The 24,856-nt window shown below is 40.5% G+C and overlaps 2 protein-coding genes across 4 annotated transcripts in view; one reads left to right on the top strand and one right to left on the bottom strand.

Annotated features, from left to right (window-relative positions):
- The first annotated feature begins 1,080 nt into the window (after positions 1 to 1,080).
- On the top strand, positions 1,081 to 18,416 carry ddx18 (DEAD (Asp-Glu-Ala-Asp) box polypeptide 18). Its single transcript, XM_039818738.1, has 14 exons — positions 1,081 to 1,253; positions 1,723 to 1,899; positions 1,986 to 2,150; positions 8,980 to 9,115; positions 9,310 to 9,410; positions 14,915 to 15,114; positions 15,359 to 15,473; positions 15,862 to 16,001; positions 16,108 to 16,269; positions 16,382 to 16,534; positions 16,970 to 17,083; positions 17,261 to 17,317; positions 17,433 to 17,610; positions 17,750 to 18,416. Exons 1-14 carry the CDS (start codon positions 1,082 to 1,084, stop codon positions 17,893 to 17,895), a joined length of 2,016 nt encoding a protein of 671 aa, XP_039674672.1. The 5' UTR covers position 1,081; the 3' UTR covers positions 17,896 to 18,416.
- A 416-nt stretch (positions 18,417 to 18,832) lies between these two features.
- The window catches only part of LOC120570411 (glycerol kinase-like), a 28,985-nt gene continuing 22,961 nt past the window's right edge, over positions 18,833 to 24,856 (bottom strand). For 2 of the 3 annotated variants that reach the window (XM_039818740.1, XM_039818739.1), the window contains exons 15-20: positions 24,715 to 24,799; positions 22,480 to 22,600; positions 21,196 to 21,339; positions 20,547 to 20,633; positions 20,283 to 20,357; positions 18,833 to 19,178 (exon numbers count right to left, since the gene is read on the bottom strand). In XM_039818740.1, the coding sequence (XP_039674674.1) occupies positions 20,284 to 20,357; positions 20,547 to 20,633; positions 21,196 to 21,339; positions 22,480 to 22,600; positions 24,715 to 24,799 (511 nt within the window). In that variant the 3' untranslated portion in view covers positions 18,833 to 19,178; position 20,283. The remainder of the gene's footprint in view (positions 19,179 to 20,282; positions 20,358 to 20,546; positions 20,634 to 21,195; positions 21,340 to 22,479; positions 22,601 to 24,714; positions 24,800 to 24,856) is intronic. The other variant, XM_039818741.1, reaches the window with a different exon arrangement.

A 24,856-nucleotide genomic window follows, 5' to 3' on the forward strand; every position in this document is an offset into this window, starting at 1 on the left:
GGGGAGGGAGGGAGGGAGGGGGGTTCCTTGGCATTCTGCCAGGGGTTCTGTGATTTTTTTATTTTATTTTTTAGATTCATTCAAGTCATGATTATTTTATTTTTTTACAAAAAGCTTCATAGTTCAACAAAAAATATTAAAATGTTTAAATCTAAAATAGTTAATGGATGACTTTCTGATCTAACAAATCTATAACTCAGAATCCGCAAATATATTTAATACATGTCCAACAGTGTTCTATTTCATTTTTCTTGTGTTGTTCTTTCACATAATATAATATTGTAAAAAAAAAAAAATTTTATATATATATATATATATATATATATAGTCAAATTATTCCAAGGGATATACATGAGGGGGTCCCTGGTCTCTATCCTGTAAGGAGTCCTTGGCTGAATAAAAATTGACAACCTCTGCTGTAGACAATGTTTTCTTCTTTCAATGGTGTCTGTAAGTTACAATGACTGTACAGGGGAGCAAAATATTAACCAGCAGATGGCAGTGCTAATTGATTCTCACTGAGTTTATGTTGCACCAGTATGGATTGTTTGATTTCTGCTTAATTTTGATTTAAGGATCAGCAGCCTCAAGTTAAGGTACAGAACCACACCAAGACTAGAGACTGACATTTCTAGAAGCATATGTCATTTCGCCGTCTCCCACAGAGTTGACATTACTCCATGAATACTGTCCATGTGACTAAATTCACATTTTAATTCACACCAGCTAATTCAGCGGTTCAGTTAAACTATTTAACAATTATTCATAATAACTTATACAAGATTTAAGATTACTGGTGCAAATCAAATTATGTTGTCTGTTAAAACAGAAAAAAAAAAATATATATATATATATATATATATATATATATATATATATATATATATATATATATATATATATACAGTCTATGGTTGTAACCACAGGGTTTGAGCGTTTCAAACCATCGTTTGAAAAAGCATTTGTTTTAAATGTATGCTATCGTTTTTTTGTTTACTGATGGCCAAAAGCATTTCCTCGAGAAATATGCCTGTTCCACGGTTCCACCCGAGAAAAGGTCCTTTGTATTTTCACCTAGGCAATGCAGACGGGTACCCCTAAGGGTCCTGAAAACCACACATACACACGTGTGCTGTTCACCGTTGCCATGGCGGACCTACAGATGAAGCTTCTCCGCAAGAAAATTCAGAAAAGAAATGATAAGAACAAAGAGCGCAAACTACTTAAGACACAGAAAGATGACGAAGAGACCGGTATGTGCTGTAAATAGAACATATTATTGTTGTTGCTTGATTTCTCTGTTTCTGAAGCAGCGACGAACTTGCTAACCTAGCTAGCTACCTTAGCTCCTCACAGCATGGTTTTTTTAAACCAGGAACTCTCGTCATATTTAAATGATATACTGTTGCAATTTCACTGACGGACTAGCTGTCTTTAATTTATGAGTTTACTGTTTGTGTTTGTAACCATAATCTGTCACAGATTATTGTGACAACCTATAAGATTCGCAAAGATTTAGCTAGCTAACGTTAGCACTGTAACACAAGTTCGCCTTTAAGATGTTACATACAGCAACATGCTGAAATTATTACCTCCAAACTGACGTTTTAAAATCACAGGAAGCATAATCATGAAGTACATTATAACTGCTAACCGTTATTTCACCAAGATTATTGGGTAAATGTGTATGTTTTGTTGCTGTGTGTCTGATGTGTTTGACAGTAAACTCCGACGGACCGGAAGAGGAATGTTCTGAGGAAGCAGCGACTCCTTCTAAGATCGACAGCGAGCCCAAGAAGAAACAGAAGATGCAGATTGAAGGGAACACAACAGAGGAAACACCACTCAAGAAGAAGACAAAGAAGAAAAGGAAGCTTGCTGACACTGTTGAATCACCAGGTAACAGTAAGAGGAGTTTGCCAACCAGAAATTGACAAACGGCATTTTTTTTGTTATAGCTGACATGTCATAACGCTGTATTCTAGTTGGGAAGAAGACCAAAACAGTGAAAGAAGAAGAAGAAGAGGAGGGAGCAGCATTAGCAGATGGAGAACAGGCTACTGGGAAAACAGAGGAAGCTACAGATGAAGAAGAGGAGGACAAAATCCAGGAGGAGGAAGATCAACCCGAATTACCATCTGGCTTAACAGGTATTGAAGAAATACATATGTGCTTACTGTAGACCTGACTGGATCAGGTTCATTACTTGTTTGGCTGTCCATTAGCTGAGTCCAGAAGATGATAAGCACATGTAGCATCAGGACAAGCTCTGTAGTGAGGAAGAAAGTCATATTTAGTAACATTGTCTAAGTCTTAATTGAATGCGGTCATGATGAATGGGAAGACTACAAAGTTAAATAAATGGCGATAGTAAATGTACAATCTTTAAAGAGTGCTGCTCTACATTTATCATTTTAAGTATTATCTGTTCACCAAAAGAGTCAGTTTAATAAACTACAAACAACTGTGAATGAATTTAAAGCAGTGAAGAAAATTAATCTCATGTCAGATCAGTTTATAAAAAAGGCCCTGGACACCCACACAGGTATTTTCGATTACTCTAGCTGATTAGACCTCCTCCTAGGACTGTGTTGGTGTGTTTAGAGTAGACTGATTGATTCTAAGACATCTTTCTGGGCCTTCCTTTAGCTTTGTTGCACACAAATGACACCTTTATCATTCTCAACACTCATTGTGTTGTCTTTTTTTGTGTAATAGGTTTACAAAGTGAAAAAGCCCAAAGTCCACCCCAAAGGGTCTTACCATCTCCAACAGAAAACACTGTTCACTGTCACGATTTTCCACATCCTCGAGTCGATTACATTTTCGATTCTAAGGTCACGATTCGATTCTCGATTTTTACTTCTTCTTTTTTTTTTTAAAGCACAGGTTGCTATGCCATTTTTAGACTAGACTTGTATGTAATATAATATCTGACCTTTGTTTGCAATGTACCACACTACATTGTCACATTTTAAAACATTTATTAACAACATAATGCAACAATAACATATGCCCCCAAACGTCGTCTTCCAGGCAGTGCTGCCTGGAAGACGAAGGCACTAGGATTAGGCAATGGTTATGGTTGAAGACGACGATTGCAGCGTTGCGTTGAAGGCTTAATTGTGGGCTTAAAACACCATCGAGCCAGCACAGCAGCTGAGCAGACAGCAAAGAGGGCGACTCGGGCAGTCCGCTAACTTGTTGCTCTCTCTAATATAACCAATATAAGCTGCTCTGTATAGGCTACACTACGTGCATACAGGCTGAAATTCAACTGTGCGGTTTTGTTGGGATAAAGCTATAAGCAGAAGGAATATCCGCTAGCTGCTAGGCTAATGTGCAATGGTAAACACACAGAATATGGTACACGCACATAGCAGAGCTTGCAAACTGTGGCTTTTTTGTCGACAATGCGAACGTCGTCAACATAATTGTCCGGAAATCCAAAATACTTTCACACACTTCAGTGAAAGAGGAGGGGGCTCAAGTTCTGTCAATGGGTCTCCAGCATCTGCAGTTGCCATGCTATCTTCTGACTGGCTGTAGCTAAGTTAGAGGAGGTTGACTGACTCGCAGCACTTCAACACGTGTTTTTTTTTTGTTTTTGTTTTTTTTTGCTTGACAAGCCGACCGGATGTGACATGGGGGCGTGGCAGTAGGGCTGTAGCGATACACTAATCTCACGATACGATACGATACACGATATTCAGCTCAGTTGACGTGGAAAAGCCCAGCTTTAATGATGAATGGACTGATAAGCAGGCTATGCACTCGTCATGTATGCCTCATTTGCAATGAAACGATGTTGTTGCAAAATAATACAACCATCATCATCATCCCTCGAACATAACAATCGTGTCATTCACGTGTATATTAAGTAGCTCCAGATTGTCAGCTCTAGCGGAGAGTTTGGTTTGTTCAGCCAACAGCGAGGTTTACAAGAATTTGTCAAAATTTCCAGATTCCCGGCAACCTAAGATAAACAGTTAGACTAAAAACCGACAACTTTTGTTTTAGCTTGTTTGTAAAAATTCGCTATTTGCAGAGTAGAGCTGTGTTTGCGTAAAACAGCGCGGTGGACTGAGCAGATTGAAATATCGCTTTCTACATGTTTATGCCAGTCTACACAGGTGAGTCCATTGATAAGTATTGACTTTCTACTCACGAAGGTTTATTTGTAGCCTATTTACAGAAAAGAGACCAACGTGAGTTCATCCGCCCCAGCAGCCGTTGGTAACTCTGTATCGTTCCCAGTCAGGTGCTGCGTGTTTTAACCTTTTAAAGGGGTGATAGAATGATTATATAGGGTATTTTACACTGTTCCTTAAGGTCTATTAATGGGGTATGTAACATTGGTTGGGCTGAAAATTGCTATTTTATTAGGCCCTTAACTACACTGTGAATATGGCTCTATTTGGAACAAGAGCTTTTCTTCCAAATATGGTATGCTAATGAATATTCACAATGAGCTACGCGCTGATTGGTTTGAGCAAACTACATAGAAACACATGGGAGACTCGGCAGCAGGCCTCATATTTCAGACACTGCAAAGTTATACATTGTTTGTCGGGCTATTTCGTTATTAAATTCACTTCTGAGACTTTTTTAAGCGAGAAATCAACTATATAAAGCTCAAATATGGGCCGTTTTATGAAAATTGATGGCTAATTGCAAATTTGGTAAGACTGTGTGTCGGAGTTCAGCCACTGGTGCTGCCTCGCGGCCCGCCGGTGCTGCCTCGCCGCCCAGCCTGCCTCCTTCACAGACCCCGGCCTGCTATGAGGTACTTGGAGCTCCGTCACGGCAGCCCACAGCATGGACTACCAACACCGCTGCCCTGACAGAGCTCCAGGGCCTTCAACTCCCCTCTTCCTGCTAGCTAAATGGCCCGTTGTGTGAGAGTGAGACCCGGCGAGCGCTTGTTACACCAGCAATCTCTTACCACATGTTAAACACATGTCACGCCACTTATACAACATCTAACTAAATGTCTTATAAACCTAACAACGGTGTCCAAGTTAATGAATATTTGTGAAGACAAAGTGTTTCGTTAACTGTGACTGTCCCTTCAATCCTAGCTACAAATCACGGATAGTTAGCTTCCTTTTCGGTGTAATTCGAGTATATTTACAGTTTGAATTTCGTCACGCCACGTATACAACATCTAACTAAATGTCTTATAAAGCTAACAACTGTGTCCGATTTCAAGTTAATGAATATTTGTGAATTTCAGAGGAATTCTAAGAGGAGGCTAGCTAGCTAGCTCTCATTGATAGAGCTACATCCAGCCGCAGGCTCTATCAATGAGACTCGCGGACAAGCGGCGTTTATTTCCCCAATCGTTTGTTTAAATAACTCAACACATTATAATTACACACATTAAAAGATTAACTGGAACCTGTGGTAACAGATTGCTGGTGTAACAAGCTCGCTGACCGCGCTCTGTCACACACACCGGGCATTTATCTAGCAGGAAGAGGGGAGCTGCAGGCCCTGAAGCTCTGTCAGAGCACCAGCGTTTAGTAGTCCATTAGTGGTGTTACCGGTGACTGCGCGGGTATGAAGTGCTGTGGGCTGCCAGTCGTGATGGAGCTCCAAGTACCTCACAGCAGGCCGGGGTGTGTGAAGGAAGGCAGGCCGGGCGGCGAGGCAACAACACAGGCAGCACCGGCTGCTTAATTCCGACCCACAGTCGGACAAAATTTGCAAATAGCCATCCATTTTCGTAAAGCGGCCCATATTTGAGCTTTACATAGTTGATTTCTCGCATAAAAAAGTTTCAGAAGTGAATTTTGTAATGGAATAGCAGAGATCTGCGTGACCTAGATTCAGAAGACTACCTGATCTCAGGTCAGTTGTGTAGCCTATGTAAATGTTGGGGCGTGACCGTTCTCTTAATACACCCATGGCTGTGACAAAGGGGATTTTGAGATGCTTATGCAAGCAACTAGCTTTGTTGAGATTCACCCGTTTTCAGCGGCAGTTTCAAAATATGAGATTTTCATAGTAAAGGGGTGTCAGTGGGATTTTGAGCTTCTATGTATGTCCTATTTACCCACCGAACTGTCGTTAGCCAACTATGACAGGGTAAAATCGGTTTTGCATTCTATCACCCCTTTAACGCACACACATCTCGGCTCAGCAGTGTGTGTGGAGCTCGGGCATCGCTGTACAGAATCCCGGCATGTGAATAGAGATTTAAATACAGGGGGCTGGGTTTTTGCTCTAAATGCTTGAAATGATAAATAACAACGCATTTTTTCCTCTTTACATTTTGTGAATTCATGATTACAGACCTGCCAACCTGTACGCATTTTGCGTAGTAGATACGCATTTTGACATCAAAATACGGTGATACGATTTGTCACTTTAAACTACGTGAAAATCAGGTGACTGCTTTGAGTTCACTTGTTGACGTGCAGTAGCCGTCTCAGTCTAACTCTTGATGATAGTAGGCAGCTAAAACTTATGTCTAAAACAGGTAGCAGCCACGAGCATGCTGGAAATGGTCGACAAATCACACCGTCGGGTCCCTTCCTCTAATGTCAAGCGGGGATATCGCTAATACATCCATGGGATATCGGCAACTGATAGTAAAACGGCATCAAATCGTCACCTTCCTAAAATAATTGCCTAAGTCATTTTTTAACAATGATTTGTTGCCTAAATCATCTCCTCATGGTGCTGGCCACCTCTGGTAAAATTTCCTAAATCCTCAGTTGAACAGGTCATGTGATTCTACACCTTTAGTATAATTGCCTATGTCAAGCATGTGACTTAGGCAGTTTTATTTTTTGTGTTTTCTGAAAAACCTGAAAAAATGACTTAGGCAATTATTTTAGGAAGGTGACGAAATGCAAGTGTTATTCATTCCCGTTTAGTTTGGTTGGTTTCCCCAAGGGAGGACGGTGCTTGCAAAGGTAAACTGATTTGGTGTAGATAGGTGAAATGAATTTAATTTACGTAGCCTTCCTGTCAACTTTGGAGAAATATTATTTATTTATATTATTATTATTAATAAATCCTTGCGTTTATAAAGGATTTCGTTACAAAGGTCTTATATGTTTTGCCTTTCCTAGGATTAAGTTCATACCGTAACAAAATTAACTGTTACTAATGTAGGCTAATTAAAACTGACCGGAGCCCATCGCTGGACGCACCGGACCGAGACACAAAGTAAACACGCCTCTCTGACCGGTACCGGGGGGGTTAGCGGTTAAAATGAGCGGAGGATGTGCGGAATGTGTTGGTGTCTGTCGGACTTTGGCTGGCTGCTAGGCGCCTTCAAAGCTAACAGGCTAACGGCTTATTAGCTAGCCAAACACCGAGCGGTAACATCTGCAGAGATTGGCTCTGTATGAGCGCATCAATCTGCTCGGTGTGCGTAACAAACAGAGCGAGCAGCTGGCGGACTCTAACATCTGTTGATCCGTGCAGGACTTCACTGTGAGCGGCCTGTTTAGAGACCATGTGACGGCAGGTAAAATTTTTTTTGGGGAGGGAAAAAAAAAAGGAAAAAGAGGTGGTGTTTTTTTAAAACACTGCGGAGGTATTATGCACACAGTTGTTGGTTATCTCCAGAGTGGAAAGACTTAAGTCAGATCATGTATCGCAGTAAAAGTAGAAAAAACTGTGTTGTAGAGTTACAAATTACTTGTCAGTTACAAGTCCTGCATTCAACATCTTCCCTATGTAATAGTACAAAAGTATTATCAAAATATACTTAAAGTACCAAAAGTAAAAGTGCTCATTATGCAGTGTAATTTATTAGATTATATTATGATCCAATTAATTGTATTAAATATGACCGATAATTTAAATAAAATGTTTTATTTAATTCAAGTAGCCTACTTGAACATAATTATTTTCTAGGGTTTAAAATGTATACAGATTTGACATTTCATGGCACATTTATTCCGCGTGCGTGCCGCCGTGTTCATGAACCAGAACTTCGACAATAAATCAGTAAGTTGCTACTCAAAAAAGTTTTTCAAGGTTGGCAGGTCTGATTATTCTGCGGGCCAGACTAAAAGCTTTGGCGGCGGGCCGCCAGTTGACGTTGGCTGCTCTACAGCGACACTAGCGGCTGGCTGACCAAATCGCTCTTCCTGCAAAGTGAACAGGGGTAAACACAGGGGATTTGAATGGGACTTATGTATCGATACTCGCGGCTTAAAAATCGATACTTTCTTGGGGGAAAAAATATCGATTTATATCGCAGAATCGATAAAATTGCTCAGCCTTACGTGGCAGTATCGACAATTCCATTTTTTTATTTGATATTCAAGATTGTGATTTAATTTCGATCGATTTAAAATCAAAGTCGTGACACCCCTGTATATGTGCAGTACAACAAAAATGTTTTTTTTTTTTTTTTTTTTATTAAACCATATAAACCTATTCTGATATAACCTCTAAATACAATTTATGAACCTGAAAAAGAGCATAATATGAGCTCTTTAATAAATCCCCTTCCCCTGCAATATGGGGCAGTAGAGTTAATCACACAGCATCTGATCAAATAGGTAAGTCATTGTAATAAACAACCTAATGTGTAGTCATTTTCAACTCTGTCAAACTGTATAAAATAGGCAGCAGAATAATATATTCTGGCTTTACCGTACATCTACGGCTCATGCATTGATTAACCAAATATGGTTGTTGTTTCTTTATCTAAAATTAAAACGTTATACCCTCCAGTCTACATGCACATATGTTCGCCTAATCCAGCTGGGTTGCCTTTATGTGTTGCCCTTTCAGTGTTTCCATCATGAAACGGGTGTCAACTAAGGCATACAGAGACTCTTGTAGTTTTCTTTGGGAGGAGTCACCCGTGATTCTCCTGACAGGAGTAACTGCAAGGACACAATGGGTTGAACTAGTTTCCCATGGCTGTTAATCTTGCCTTCTGTTACCTTACCTGCTGTTTTCTTGTGCTTGTCCTTTCTTTACATGGAATGTTAACTGATATTTCAGGAGCATTTGAGGACACATCCTTTGCCTCTCTTACTGAGCTGGTGAGTGACAGCACACTGAAGGGAGTGAAGGAGATGGGCTTTGAACACATGACTGAGATCCAGCACAAAAGTATTCGTCCCCTGTTGGAGGGAAGGTAAGGCTCCTCTCCTGAGTTGGTTGTAACTTCGTAACTGATGTACCATAATGTCAAACTGGGTTTCATGTATTTTGGCAATGGCCTTTAGAGGTCTGTTCATTTTAGAAATAATCATTATTAACTTGAGACCAGAATCACATTTTGACTGTGTGGGTACTTACAGTGTTTCTGTTTTCTTTGCTTCTCTGTAGGGATGTCCTGGCAGCTGCCAAGACAGGTAGTGGAAAAACCTTGGCCTTCCTTATCCCTTCTATAGAACTCATCTACAAACTGAAGTTCATGCCCAGGAACGGTAAGACTCCTGTTAATGTATCCTTTCTCCCCAGTGTTTTCTGGCTTTAGCACTGTGTGGGCTGCTGAGTGAGAGGGAAACATTGGTTTTAGCCGAGGTATCAAACTGTTAGGGCTGCCTCCTAAAAGCCAATGAGTCAAATCATCCATCGGTGACCCACAGTCAACTTGAAATACGGTAGTCAAGCAGAACTTTATTTGTCCCCAAAGGGTCAATTTGTTTTTCAGCAGTGACCACACAGGATCAATACAAATACAATAAATAGCAAACATGTAAGAACAAAAAACAAAACAAATGTAAACTTAATTTCAATTAATTTTTTTTTTTTTTTTTTAAAGCCATGTTTATCATGCGTGGTTGTGGTCAAGCTGATATGAATCCTATTTAAGTTTAGCAGTGAGATGGCTGAGGGTATAAAGGAGTGTTTGTATCTGTTGTGTTTGACCAGCGGGGTATTTGAAGCACGAACCAGAAGGCAGGGTCTGAAATTCTAGGTGCAGGGGGTGGGAGGAGGCCTCGGGGAAGACCCAGGACTAGGTGAAGGGATTATATCTCCAACCTGGTCTGGGAACGCCTTGGGATCCCCCATTCAGAGCTGGTTAATGTGGCTCGTGAAAGGGAAGTTTGGGGTCCCCTGCTGGAGCTGCTCCCCCCGCGACCCGACACCGGATAAGCGGAAGAAGATGGATGGATGGATGGATGGATGGATGGGGGTGGGTGCTTGTCAGACAGAATGGATTTGGCTTTATTTAACAACTGTTTGTTATACTAATTAGACAGACTTTTCTGTTGAGTACCCGTGATGCTGCTACAGATGCTGCTACAGACCTTGATTACCTTTGTCAATGAATTCTTATGTATTAAATTGAGAGATAAAAGAAAAGGTAAAAAATGACTTGATAAAAGATCTATAAAACAAAGTCATCAGAGACCTGTCAACCTCAAACTTAGCCAGCTTCTTCTTCTTTTACGCAGTATTACATTCAAAGGTAAGCTTATTATCATGGGGTGGCCCGGAGGTAAAATGGTTGCCCCACAACCACAAGGTTGGCAGATCAATCCCAGGCTCCTTCGGCCACATGTCAAAATGTCCCTGAGCAACACGCTGAACCCCAAGTTGCTCCCCGGACGCTGTATGTATAGCTGTCCACTGCTCCTAATACTTAGGATGGGTTAAATGCAGTAGTAGAATTTCACTACCTTGTTAGAGGTCGACCGATGTGGGTTTTCTCAGGCCGATGCCGATCTTTTGAAATCAGGATCGGACGATTATTTTTGGCCGATATTTGTTTGTTTTTAACCTCTATTTGAAAGATAAAATTTAACACTAATAAGTACTTAAGATGCACAAAATTTCTCAACAAAAACATTTATTGAACACCAATCTGCACTTGTATACTTACATTAAACATGTATAATGTAAAAACATATATTGTATAGATAAACAAAACGGCTAGAAAGAAAGAAAGAGAAAATAAACTTAACTTTTCAATGAAAAGAAGTTTGGCCTTCCCTGGTGTTGGCTGGGTGAAGCGCTGCCATAATGGGGTGGTGTTCTTTTCAGCCATCAGACTTAATGACTAAAAAAGGGGGGTCAGTCCTGAAACATGTATTTTTGGTTTGTTTTGTTTGTTGACAGACAAAGCCAAATGGACAAACCTAATTATCGCAAAAGGGGGGAAAACAACTTTAGGCCATATGGTCAAAATTAAATGATGTAATAATAATGTAATAACTAACTTATAACAATAACTTATTTCACTAGTAAATTGCTGTTGAATGACAAAAACAACCACCATGGCAAAAGGTAAATACGGGTCGTTAAGGCACAGGTTCCATATTAGCAGCGGGTCTACACTCTACCAACCCTAGCAACGACGCTAGCAAAGCAAAGCCAGTCCTTCACTAGCCTATGGTGCGGTGGTCTCTTTTAACTACAACTTCTTTCTCTGCATTGAGTTGACAACCCTCTCAAATATAGACACACAAACGGAACAAATGATAAGTCTCAGATCCACTGTCTGTGATTGCAAAATTCTAGCTTAATTATTGTGACATGACAGCATGACGTGACAGCTATCAATATCCAAAGTAGCCGAACGTCATGTCGCCTATTCATGTTTTTTCTCGAAGTTGCCAGTAACGTGTCATACGTTTTTCATTAAATATATACCACTTATAAGAATTTAATCCTTACCGTTTTCTCCGAGGAACAGCTCCTTCCTTAGGCACTGGATGAGGTCTGCTCACTCTGCTGGTAATTGACTCTAGGGGAAGCGTGCGTCGAACACGTGTTCCACAACAACAACAACACCAGGCTGCCCGCAGATGCGCCTGCCGATTAATCGGCTTGATATTGGCTGATGCCGATTATGAAAAAAAAATACCAAAAAATCGGCCGATTAATCGGTCGACCTCTACTACCTTGTACTGTGTGTATGTGACGATTAAGGAATAAAGTTTGTTTGTAATTATAGTGCCCAAATACTTGTATGTTTTCAACTATTTCTACATCCTGACCATTAACTGGTGTTGACAGGGTTGGAACTGTGAATCTCTACTAAAATCTATACAAATATCCTTGGTCTCTGTCACATTTAGTTCCAAAAAGGCTTCTTGACACCAACTAAACAAATGATCTAAGACACGACCATGGGACATTTCTTTGTCCTTCAGCCGACTTAAAATAACAGTATCATCTGCAAACTTCACGATGTAGTGGTTTGCAGTCTCACTTTGGCAGTAATTAGTGTACAAGATGTACAGGAGAGGACACATTAGGGGTGGGCAATATGGACAAAAAATATCTATTTTTGACGATAACGATAATTAGACAATATCATTTTAAAAATGTGTTTTTAAAAGTCAGTTACTTAATCACTGATGATAATAATGGGCACAATGTTGAATGAAAACTGGTCTTATTTATTTTCTTTATAATGTAAGTATTCAAAAAAACAATTCAAAGACATACAAAATACTATACTAATACTAATTGAACTAGTGTAGGAACATTGAACTCTGAGTACACATTCAGTTGTACACCTCTGCTGTAATGTAAATTGTGCAGCATACAAGCGAGATGAAATCATAATAATAAACAAAGGGCTCTGTTCTGTAACATATTGCACACAACCATGTCCTTATTGGAAGCAGTCCTGGAGAGGAGATAGGGCCGGGTCAGGCCAGGTTTTGATAGTCCTTCTACTTGGCTGTATAGTCCTTCTGACTGGGATTTATGCTGGGATCAGGAGTAGTTGGATGTGACCTGACTGGCCCAGGTGAGGGAGAGGAGCAGTTCTGTGTGCTTTCTTGATGTTAGAGTATGCATGGTCTAGTGTGTTCTTCCCTCTAGTAACACAATCTACATGCTGGACAAAAGCTGGGGAGTACAGACTTCAAGGACTCCTTGTTTAAGTCCCCTGCTACAATATTTATCTCCCTTTATTATTAAACCCGGCGATTTCATGACGTCACATATGCGCGCGCCAGCTGGGCTGCGGTTACTGTAAAACACGCTTTATGCCTCGACGCAGAGGTCCAGGGTTCGAGTCCGACCTGTGACAATTTCCTGCATGTCTTCCCCCTCTCTCTTCCCTTTCTCACCTAGCTGTCCTATCCATTAAAGGTGGAAAATCCCCCAAAAAATAATCTTAAAAAAAAAAAAGGACCTAATTGATAAGCAAAGTGGGCACAAATGTTATCAGGACCAGGGCTTATTCTCGCATTACAATGTTAAACGTTTTCACGACACTGCGTACAGAAAAGGAAGAGACTGATTGACCAGAGTTCAGTAGGTTATGTTTTAAAACAGCAGTTTCATTGCTTAAAATCATGCACATCAAATCTTGAATAAAACATGTTAAACATCTGAGCCAGAGCCATATCTGATGAGAAGCCTTCTAAAGCCACTAGGGTTGGGTATTTCGCATCTGAACCAATATCTGTACCGATACCGGTACCTGAAATTCAGTTCCCGGTACCCAGCGGTACATTTTTCAGTACTTTCCCTCTGTAATTTCAAAAAAAATATTTCAGTTGTAAAAATAATTCCAAATCTATTTATCCTATTTACTTAGAACATTGTTATTTATTTTGAATTTTACACTGACTTTGACACTGACATTAAATAAAAATAAAACTCCTCCCTCTCTCCTCCCAAACCCGGCCCTACAACCTTTTAAATTGAATAATTATTCAACTTTTATTCTTGTATTTGTATATTATTTTTTTAGCCTGTTTTATTTTCATCATGACCGTTTTTAATTGCTCTTTAATGTTTCATGTAAAGCACTTTGAACTGCCTTTTTGCTGAAAGGTGCTGTAGAAATAAAGTTGCCTTGCCTTCAAACCTCAGCCTGTCAGTCAGGCCCCAGGGCACAGAAACCACCGTTGTGCCTGCTTGTCTCACAGGAAGTGTAACGTCAACAGCACCATGACGCCGCTCCTTCCGCCCATTAATATCATATCACAGTGAATGGTGTCTGCGTGAAGTTTTGAAAAACTGTAACCACACTTTGAAACCACTTTATCGGCATTGCTGTGACTTCAACAAAACTGCAGAGCCCACGTAGTTTGGTCCGTCCGCACCTCTGCACTCTGCACTCTTGTGTGTGTGTGTGTGTGTGTGTGTGTGTGTGTGTGTGTGTGTGTGTGTGTGTGTGTGTGTGTGTGTGTGTGTGTGTGTTTTTGCTGGAATGAGTTGCACACAGTTTTGATCTGCTGTGTAGTGGGATGGATTTCTAGGCTTCTTTATTGAGTCATTACACTGATGCAGTATCTTGCCATTTCTGGTGGGGCAAGACACATACTTGTAAAAGTTCCTGAGAGTTTTGTCCAGCACGCAATGATTGAAGTCGCCCAGAATTATGTTAGGACGGTTGGGAGACAGCAACTTTAGTTTCTGCACCGTCTGTTGGGTCATTTCTGATGCAATACTCTCGTTTGCCTTCGGTTGAATGTAAACGGTCACAAAAATCTGCGGAAATTCCAGAGGCAGGTAGAATGGGTGCATAGAAACAGCAAGCAGTTCAATTTCCTTGGTGCATAGTCTTGCTTTCTTAACAAGGCCATTTTTGCACCAACGTTAATTTATATAAAGACATACACTGCCTCCGCACAACTTACCGTTGGTCGCAGCCTCCTGGTCTGTGCGTAAAGGCGCACCAAACGGGTCTACACGAACCCTGTAGCACATGAGTGGAGAGCAGACAGAGCTGATCATGATAGAAGTTTCTCAGTTCTTCACGGGTCCAGGCCCAGCTTAAATAATAGACGGGCCTAGTTCGGTTCTGACAAACAAACATTTTCCAGTTCATTATGAAACTGGCGAGCTGCATTTGACAATGTCAACATGGTTGAAATCATTGAAACTGAACAGAATTTTTTTTGCCAGTTATATATGAAAAAAATCCAAATCCAATTTGGGTACAACCCTTACCGTACAAACTGTGCAATGTAGGTTGAGTGGAAGAGTTTTACTAATGTCCTCCTCTTCCTCCCAGGCACTGGTGTGGTGATCCTTTCACCCACACGTGAGTTGGCCATGCAGACCTATGGTGTGATGAAGGAGCTGATGACGCACCATGTGCACACCTTTGGTCTGATCATGGGGGGTAGCAACCGCTCTGCCGAGGCCCAGAGACTGGCCAACGGAGTCAACATCCTGGTGGCCACGCCTGGCCGCCTGCTGGACCACCTCCAGGTGAAAACACTACTACCAAGAGGATTTTATCTAGATAATGAAATTATGAATACAAACGTAGCATATTATATATTCATATTAGTAGTCATTACGCTGCATAGAATTTGTGGTATGACTCATTCATAAAACATAAGATCATTGTTTTATTGATGTGTTCCTACTAAAACAGCTACTGTTTCTACAGCTCCTGCTTGTTGGTAATACTTGGATATGAATATTAAAAGAAAATACTTTTGTGCCTCAGAATACCCCTGGGTTTATGTACAAGAACCTACAGTGTCTGATTATTGATGAGGCCGACCGTATCTTAGAGGTGGGCTTCGAGGAGGAACTGAAGCAGATTATCAAACTACTGCCAAGTACGTATCTACCGTTGCCCAGCTTTTATTCCTTTTTGATGACTGTTTTTGTACACTGTTGTTAAAGGGGTTCTTCAGGAATTTAGTATTGCATTTAAATAAAATTAGGGGGACTTGTAAGAGACGGATATGTCAACTCAATACAGAAAAGCAGAGATATGTTCAGATATGCTCCTAAAAGACTGGATTCTTTCCAAAAATGCTACTTGATAACATCTACCGATGACATCAAGGTTTATTTCCTCAAACAGAAAACACTGCACAACTGTCTTCACAGGCTCCGTTGCACCCTTTTAAATTATGTCAGTCTACGACAAAAGCACTCAAACCTCTGATCCACCCTGCTTTCTAAATCCCTTTTTAATGTTTCTGCCACCATTGTCTCCAGAGAAGAGACAGACCATGCTGTTTTCAGCCACTCAGACCCGTAAGGTGGAGGACTTGGCTCGCATCTCCCTGAAGAAAGAGCCCCTCTACGTCGGAGTGGATGACAACAAAGACAATGCCACTGTCGATGGCCTGGAGCAGGTACTGTCTGCCACATTTTTGTCCAACCAATGTTCTACTGAAGGGTGGGCTGGCCTTGAAGGTCTTGTCACACTAAAATGTTGTAAAGTGATCTTGTGTGTTTCAGGGTTACGTGGTGTGCCCGTCAGAGAAGCGCTTCCTGCTGCTCTTCACCTTCCTGAAGAAGAACCGCAAGAAGAAGCTCATGGTCTTCTTCTCTTCCTGTATGTCTGTGAAATTCCACTATGAGCTACTCAACTACATCGACCTGCCTGTCATGGCCATCCATGTAAGACATGTCCCTGACCACCGAGCATCATTGAGCCGTACGCAGCACCTCAGCCTCATCTACAAAGCCGGCTGTTTGTGAAACCCTGTTTCTTGCTCATTGTGATTCCCAGGGCAAGCAGAAGCAGACCAAACGTACCACCACCTTCTTCCAGTTCTGCAACGCTGACTCTGGCATCCTGCTGTGTACTGACGTGGCTGCCCGAGGCCTGGACATCCCCGAGGTCGACTGGATTGTCCAGTACGACCCCCCAGATGACCCCAAGGTATTGAAACTAGGGGTGTGCAAAAAAAATCGATTTGAATCGTGATTCAAGCTCTACCGATTCAAAATTGATTGTATTTTTTTTATTGTATGTCTACTGCAATCACATGGGAAAAGTAACTATTTATATTTATATATGTGAATCGTTTTTTTGAATCGAGAATTGTTTTTTAATCGAAAATCGATTTTTTTTTTTTATCGAATCATGAGCCTAAAAATCGATTTCGATTTTTCTGAATCGTGCACCCCTAATTGAAACTGCTTCTACATAATACGTGATAATGATTAAAAATTGCGACATCATAGGGCTGCACGATATGAGGAAAACATGTAGTTGCGATTATTTTGACTGATATTGCGATTGCCATATGATTCATCATATGGAGGGAATGATCAGTTTTGTATCATCACTCTCACATTCACTGAAAATTCGCAGGAGTACATCCACCGGGTGGGCCGAACAGCCAGAGGCATCAACGGCAGAGGCCACGCGCTGCTCATCCTCCGGCCAGAGGAGCTCGGCTTCCTCCGCTTCCTGAAGCAGGCCAAGGTAACCATCTCAAACTCTGTTTTCATATAGATACAGATGATTGCTAATTTTACTCTGTCTTTGCACAATTTACATTTTACAGTAATTTTTGCCGCCTTTAGCAATGTTGACCCTAACAGGCGCCAAGTCTTTAAATGGGCTTGGCCTCAATTCACATGACACCTTTTTATTGTCCAGGTCCCATTGAGTGAGTTTGACTTTTCCTGGAGTAAAATCTCTGATATCCAGTCCCAGGTAAGAAATCTGCTTCTTAATTGATGTGATGAAGATGTCGCAGCAGCTTGTTATAAAAAACGAAATGCCAGCTGATTGCTCAGGTTCTAATTTCAAACTGCCTCTTGGTCCCCAGCTGGAGAAGCTGATTGAGAAGAACTACTATCTCCACAAGTCAGCCCAAGAGGCCTACAAGTCCTATGTGAGGGCTTATGACTCGCACTCGCTCAAACAGATCTACAGCGTTAACACCCTCAACCTGCCCATGGTGGCGCTGTCTTTTGGCTTCAAAGTTCCTCCATATGTTGATCTGAGTATCCTTTGCTGTGATTCTCCACTGTTGGTTTTGATGTGTTGAAAGTCTGTTTGTCATTATTTGCACTGTTTTTCACTTAGAAATGTATGCTGAAAAAAACCCAATGTAGTTCTCCTTAACTCAGCTCTTCTCTCCAGACGTCCACAGCAGTAGAGGTGTGAAGATGCAGAAGCGAGGCGGCGGAGGCGGTTTTGGATACCAGAAGTCCAAGAACCCGCACAAATCCAGAATTTTTAAGCACGTCAACAAAGGAAAGAGTGACCGGAGGCAGTTCTCCCGCTGAACCCCTTCCAGTGATCTCCTCTTGGACTGATTCCTCTTCTGTGGGTTTAAAGAACTGCCCTTTTTTATCCCATGGACTTCCTGCGTTCATCATGTAGGCCCAGCTGTCCTCCAGAGTTGTGTCAAAGTATTTTGTAAATGTACACATGCGTCATTGTGAATGTTGTGTGTTAAAGAGGCTGCTGCATTCCACGGCCGACTTCCTACTCACTTTTTTAACATGTCTTCATTTCACCTGACTGGGATATTAAATCTCTATGGACTTTATTAAGTTTGCTTCATTTTATATTATGTAGATGAATGAGGTGCTGGTGTACAATGTTTTATTATACATCACATTATTACAGCATGTATACATACACTCTTAATATGCATCTTGTCAGACAAAACCACTGGCATGCACGCAAATAGGACCTGTGATAATTAAGTACACATTACAAAGTCAATCACCAATCAGTTATTAGAAATACAGTAACTAAATGTTTAAATCATGAAGAATCTCAATAAAAACTAAGAAAACAACTTAATTTTGAGTTGTCTTATTCTAAATTAAAGTGAGCTCCCAAGATGTGTATGATAGCTCAGATCTAAAAAGCTTGTGCTTGTTTTTAGATATGACGCAATATAAAATTTAAATGTACCATGTTGCTTTGACTTCGCACGATTGACTGTAAGGGGGTTTCCCTTTAGTCTTAGCACTGATGTAATGATGAGCATCTCTTCCTAAAAACAGTATTCCCCTTAAAAACCTGCATGATTCCTACAGTAATCCTCTCCACACACAAATTATAAAGTGCTGTTGTGAGCCTGTGCAGTGTCAGCTCGATGTCAGACCCCACTTAATCCAAAAAATAAAACTCACTGTAAAAATATAGGAAATTATTTTTCGACCCAAATGTCTGACCTTTAACTCCAAGAACCAAATATGTCTGACCCCCTACTCCCTCCCGAGAACTGAATTAGTCTCACTAGTCTCATACATCCCAAAAGTACAAGAAGAACCCTTTCCCTTTTTCAGAAAAGGAAGACCCAAGAAATTCCATAAAAAATGGTTCCATAGTTGCTTCAAAAAGCTCTTCAAAGTCTTCATTCCGGCTGGCACTTGAGGTTGATAAACAGTTTTTTCAGTCATGTCACAGCCATGGGTATACTACTTCTAGCAGGCTATGCATCACCCACAATGACTGCATACTGCACCATGAGCCAATTTCCTCTTCCAGTCTTGCTCCAAGGTATGTTTTCATGTTCCCATGAAGGTACTGTACCACAGTCAGTGCTGGTGATCTTTGGGGTGAAAAGAAGATAATTCTCAGAGAGACAGACAGATACATTTCTGGTGTAATACAAAGTGTAGAGGCAAAGTGGTTAGTTCAAGAAAATAATTGTACCCAAACATGGAAACCCTCTGGGGCTGTTGCTCTGTCACTTAACATCTAAGTATTTGGAACGGGCGTAGCTAACGTGCAGAGGTTTCAAACTGGACCTGACTGCTCAGTTAAAGCAAGCCCAGATTCAGCTGAACTGCAGCTAAGCCCGATGCATTATAAAGATACCTTAAGATGTTTCAGAGGAAGCAGAATCCTAAAGATCGTGTATTTGTCTAATTTCAGACAACAATCGTACAGTACAATGTAGTAAAATTCAATTTCTGCGTTTAATCCATCAGCATTAGGAGCAGTGATAAGTCATACAGACAGACCCTCACCTAAACCTCTCTTGTTGTCTCTATGTCTGTTACTAGGTTTAAATTAAACCTCAGATACCATGGCATACCTCTAGGGTGTTTAAGTGACTTGTAAAGGACACAGCAACTACATTTAGACTAAACCACCTGTCCAGATAAACCTCTGCTGCAAGGACACAGCATTGGGTTTAGACATTATGTGATCCAGACAACACAGGTTTAAACTTGTTTCCAACCTTAAACAGACCTTTTTTTTCAGCAGGAAGAAAGAAAAAAATGCAGTAACGTGTGTGAACACCCATGCAACGTAAACACTAGGGCTCGACCGATACAGAGTTGATTTGTTTGACAATAATGTCATCCACAACTGATTTGATGGAGATGCTTCTCAGTATAGCTACATTTAAAATGTCTTCAGTTATTATTATTTTTTTTTATTAGTTCATTATTCCTTATTTACCATTCAGCAGCTAAGGTAGATCTCTTCCTTAAAAAGCTTGTAAAAAACATGAATCAATGGAAACTTGTGTCCAATAATAAAAACATCTCTATTGGATATGAAAGATCTGCGTCGGTCAAACACTTCAGCACACTGTGTTAGTAATGCCACAGTCTCACAACCCCGCCACACCATGAACAAGTTAGCATTTCAGCACTTCAAGCTGTCTGTGTCAAATGGCATGCAGCAGCAGTAAACGTCAGACCTTAGGGGTCTGCTCTGGTGGGGGGAGGGATGGGAGGAACCTCCCATGGGGTGCCGTTCATCTTCTTTCCTAAACCTGTTCTCAGTGGATAAGAAAGAGAGCATCCAAGATGGATCACAGTCAGACTGGAGAATCAGGAAAAACAATGCTACAGAAACCACATTAAAAGCAATTACTTTAAGTCATGGATTCATACAACTGCTGTAATAACGTCTTACTATAGTCCTATTTTTTCTGAATAGGACAAATATTGCAATTGTGTACCGTTGGCATTGCAGCAAGGCTCTGTGGTCTCCCAGTTCATGGATCTCTGGACGGCTTTCTTCCATCGAGCAAAGCGAAACTCGCTCTCTGTTTGCAAAGAGGACACACAAGTCAGGCGAGGGGATACAGCGCAATTTCTTTTAGGGCTGGGCAATATATTGATATTATATCGACATTGATATATTAGACTAGATATCGTCATAAATTTAGGATATTGTAATATCATGATATGACACAACAAGTGTTTTCCTGGTTTTAAAGGCTACATTACAGTAAAGTCTCCAGACTGTTCTAGCTGTTTTAAGATTTGTCTTTACCTCACAATTGGTGATTATCTCATTGTGTTAATATTTTGTGAAAGCACCAATAGTCAACCCCAAAATATCGCTGCAATATCGACATTGATGTATTTGGTCAAAAATATCGTGATATTTGATTTTCACCATATTGCCCAGCTCTAATTTCTTTTCCCAGCACTTTTTTTGTTCCAGTTTTTTCAAAGACACACTGTGATGATGACAACATCCACTAGATGGCAGCAAATGAGGCGTTAGCTGACTATCTTCGAGACTCACATGCACATATCAACTGGATCACGTAGTTTCAAAGAGCGCCACACATTTCCTCTGGGTGTTTTTTTCCCCCTTACCGTCAGAGTTGATCTGAGGTTGATATTTCTCAGATGTGACATGTGGGAGATGACTGGGGCTCAGGTTCCACACGCCCACCCCCTCTGCTGCCCCCGCTGCCATGGCTGCACCCAGAGCTGTGGTCTCCGACATGCTGGGGCGCACTGGACCAACACGAGCCCCACACGCAGGCAGAAACATTCAAAATTAAGTACAATACTAGGGAATTTAATTTATTGAAATGCAAAAAAAAAATTTATGTGACAGATAATCAGGTTTAAATGTCTAAGTCTAATGTCTTTGTACTTCGCAGGTACATAGGTAGGTGTAGGGCGCAGGTCTGCATGTGTGTGTGTCTTAAATGGGACAAAAGTCGGGCAGGTTATAAAATCCATGTTCAGTCAGTTTTACTCTTTTTTTTTATAATTTCTAAAAAAAAAGTTGTTTGTTGTAGGAAAGACTGCAGTGAAGCTGTTCATGCATTTTTTATTTTTTTGGTATTTCTAGGCCTTTATTTGGCAGGACAGCTGAAGACATGAAAGGGGAGAGAGGGGGGAATGACATGCAGCAAAGGGGCGCAGGTCAGAGTCAAACCCGGGCTCGCTACGTCGAGGAGAAAACCTCTATATATGGGCGCCCGACTCTACCAACTGAGCTATCCTGGCGCCCACAGTGTTTAATTTAAAAGTTATCCACCAATGTAGCTTTGCACTCCTGTAACATTGTGGACAGTTAAAAAGAAAGAAAAAAAATAAAAGGAATTCAAAACGATGCAGCAGAACCAGAGAAATGGCCTGTGCTTTTGCCTAATATATTTTCTGCATTAACTGATCAGGAGTTTGGATTGCATCTTTGCATGAATAGTACTGTGTATAACATAACTGACCAACACGTATATGTTGTATCTTCTAACGAAGAACTGAATGTCCACAACATCCACATATGTTTGCAAGTTTAATACAACGGGCATCATCACATCTTTACAAGTTACTTTCACCAGTCTCACGCTAGCAACAACTTCTTCGGTCTTTTTTTTTAAACTAGTGTCAACATCCGGTCAGCTGAACACACTCTGATTCAGAACTCAATGTAATAGCGCCTCCTCTGGAACATCCGTTAGTAGCAGCTAACTTCAGAAACAGTATAAGGAAATTAACTATTATTCTTCATAGCCAAGTAACGGATATAGCTTAAAGATAAGCATTCTTGTAACTTAATATTACAGTTAAGATATTAGGATACCACAGTATATTTATTGTATGTGTATGTATGAGTACATGCGTGCGCTATGAGAGTCCTCTTACCTACGGGTATGCAGAGGATGTCGGCCTGCAGCTGCATCAGTAATCTGTTGGACGTCATGCCTCCATCCACCTGCAGCTGTGTCAGAGGGAGGCCGCTGTCCTGGTTCATCGCATCAAGGATCTGATACACACAAAGTACCACTCACTTAAACACAAACCGTTTCAGCCAATACCACTCACGTAAAAAACCTCAACCAGGGTCTTTTACGACAACAACATAACTATTGAAATAAAGTTGGTGCTTTGGTATTTTCAGTGTCTTCATTTCTATTAAGGGATTACATGCTTATCAGTTGGTTGCAAAAATTAAAAAACAAAAGATACACTTAACCTTCACTGCATCAATTTAAAAGGAAAATTAACCAGGCGTATTTCACATAAATGTAGCCATTATGACTTTGTATGAGGGATTTCAAGAAACCTTTTGAGTTTGCTTAGAAGACCATAGAAGCTCAGCCACACACATGTAGACAGATGAATATACAGAGGGGTTAGGTCAGTTAGCAGCTCAAACCGGATGTAGATCCATGTGCAGTTAGCCATGGTGGCTATTTCACAAGCGTTTGGAACGATTCACGTAAAAAGTTATTTTGGAAAGCTGTTGGAGGCTCCAGCTTGCTCTGATATATGCGCAATACTTTTGTTTCCTTGAATCTTTTCAGCAGACGTGGCGAAAGTTAGCACGAGCCATAGAGTTACAACTGCCACATTTATGGGAAATACACCAAGTGGAAATATAACAGAATTGTCCTTTAAGCAAATCCATGATATGACCATTTGATGAGACATGTCAAAACAAGCAACAACAATAAAAAACATACGTATAATAAACGTGTAATGTATCTGCAGCCACCTGTCACACATAGGGCTTGGCCATATGGAGAAAATCAGATATCACGATATTTTTGACCAAATACATTGATGTGGATATTGCGAAGATATTGTAGGATTGACAATTGGTGCTTTCACAAAATATTTTTTTTTACAATTAGATTATTAGATGAATAATTATCAACAATGTGGTAAACAGTTTCAAGTGAAATTTTATAGAAAGAATTTATATTTTTTTCCCCAGCTATATACAGTACAGGCCAAAAGTTTGGACACACCTTCTCATTCAATGTGTTTCTTTATTTTCATGACTATTTACATTGTAGATTCTCACTGAAGGCATCAAAACTATGAATGAACACATATGGAATTATTTACTTAACAAAAAAGTGTGAAATAACTGAAAACATGTCTTATATTTTAGATTCCTCAAAGTAGCCACCCTTTGCTTTTTTTGATAACTCTGCAAACCCTTGGTGTTCTCTCAATGAGCTTCATGAGGTAGTCACCTGAAATGGTTTTACCTTCACAGGTGTGCTTTGTCAGGGTTCATTAGTGGAATTTTGTCCCTTATTAATAAAAAAGCAAAGGGTGGCTACTTTGAGGAATCTAAAATATAAGACATGTTTTCAGTTATTTCACACTTTTCTGTTAAGTACATAATTCCATATGTGTTCATTCATAAATTTGATGCATTCAGTGAGAATCTACAATGTAAATAGTCATGAAAATAAAAAGGAAACGCATTGAATGAGAAAGTGTGTCCAAACTTTTGGCCTGTACTGTACACATATGTTTACATGGATGCACAAAACTAGTGTGATGTTAAGACAAATCTGCAATTCTTCAAATGATATTCCCTCAAAATGTTTCACAACAGATTTTCTGAGAAATATGAGTTACCATGTGCTCGTTATTATGCTATTATTATTATTATCATTATTAATTGTATATCACGATATCTTGACATATGATTTAATCACGATATGATTCCATCGAAAGACGATAAATTATCATATTGACTTATTGCCCAGACCTAGTCACACATGGACAAGTATTGCTGTACCTTGCTGTCGTCGTTGCATGCACTTTTGTCATCACGTCCTTGGAAACAAAGGAACAAATCCCGCACTCTACTTCATACTCTTGATGAAGGTCCGGAGGACCAAAACGTTAGTTTTTGTAAATAAAAGGTGATGCTATAGCAAGTGCAGAGTGTGGGATTTGATCCTCTGTTGCCAAGTTGATGATACCTTCTAACGCAATTTTTGGATGTGCAAGTTGTTTCTTCAAAAGAAAGTCAATCACTTCCTTGAAATCAACCCATCCTCAAACAAAAGAACCAGAAACCCCACCTTGCCAGAACTAAACAGGGTGACGGAGAAGAGAGGAGACACTGCTCACCTCTCGGGTCTGAAAGCAGACGGCCTCCAGGGCAGCAAAAGCCAAATGGTTCCTGTTGGTGAACTGAGTGAGCCCACAGATGATGCTGGGAAACAACCAGAGGAAATAGATTAAAACACACGGCTATAATATTGTCATTAAA

Source organism: Perca fluviatilis, chromosome 12 (assembly GCF_010015445.1).
Source record: "Perca fluviatilis chromosome 12, GENO_Pfluv_1.0, whole genome shotgun sequence".
In the NCBI taxonomy this organism is placed as follows: domain Eukaryota; kingdom Metazoa; phylum Chordata; class Actinopteri; order Perciformes; family Percidae; genus Perca; species Perca fluviatilis.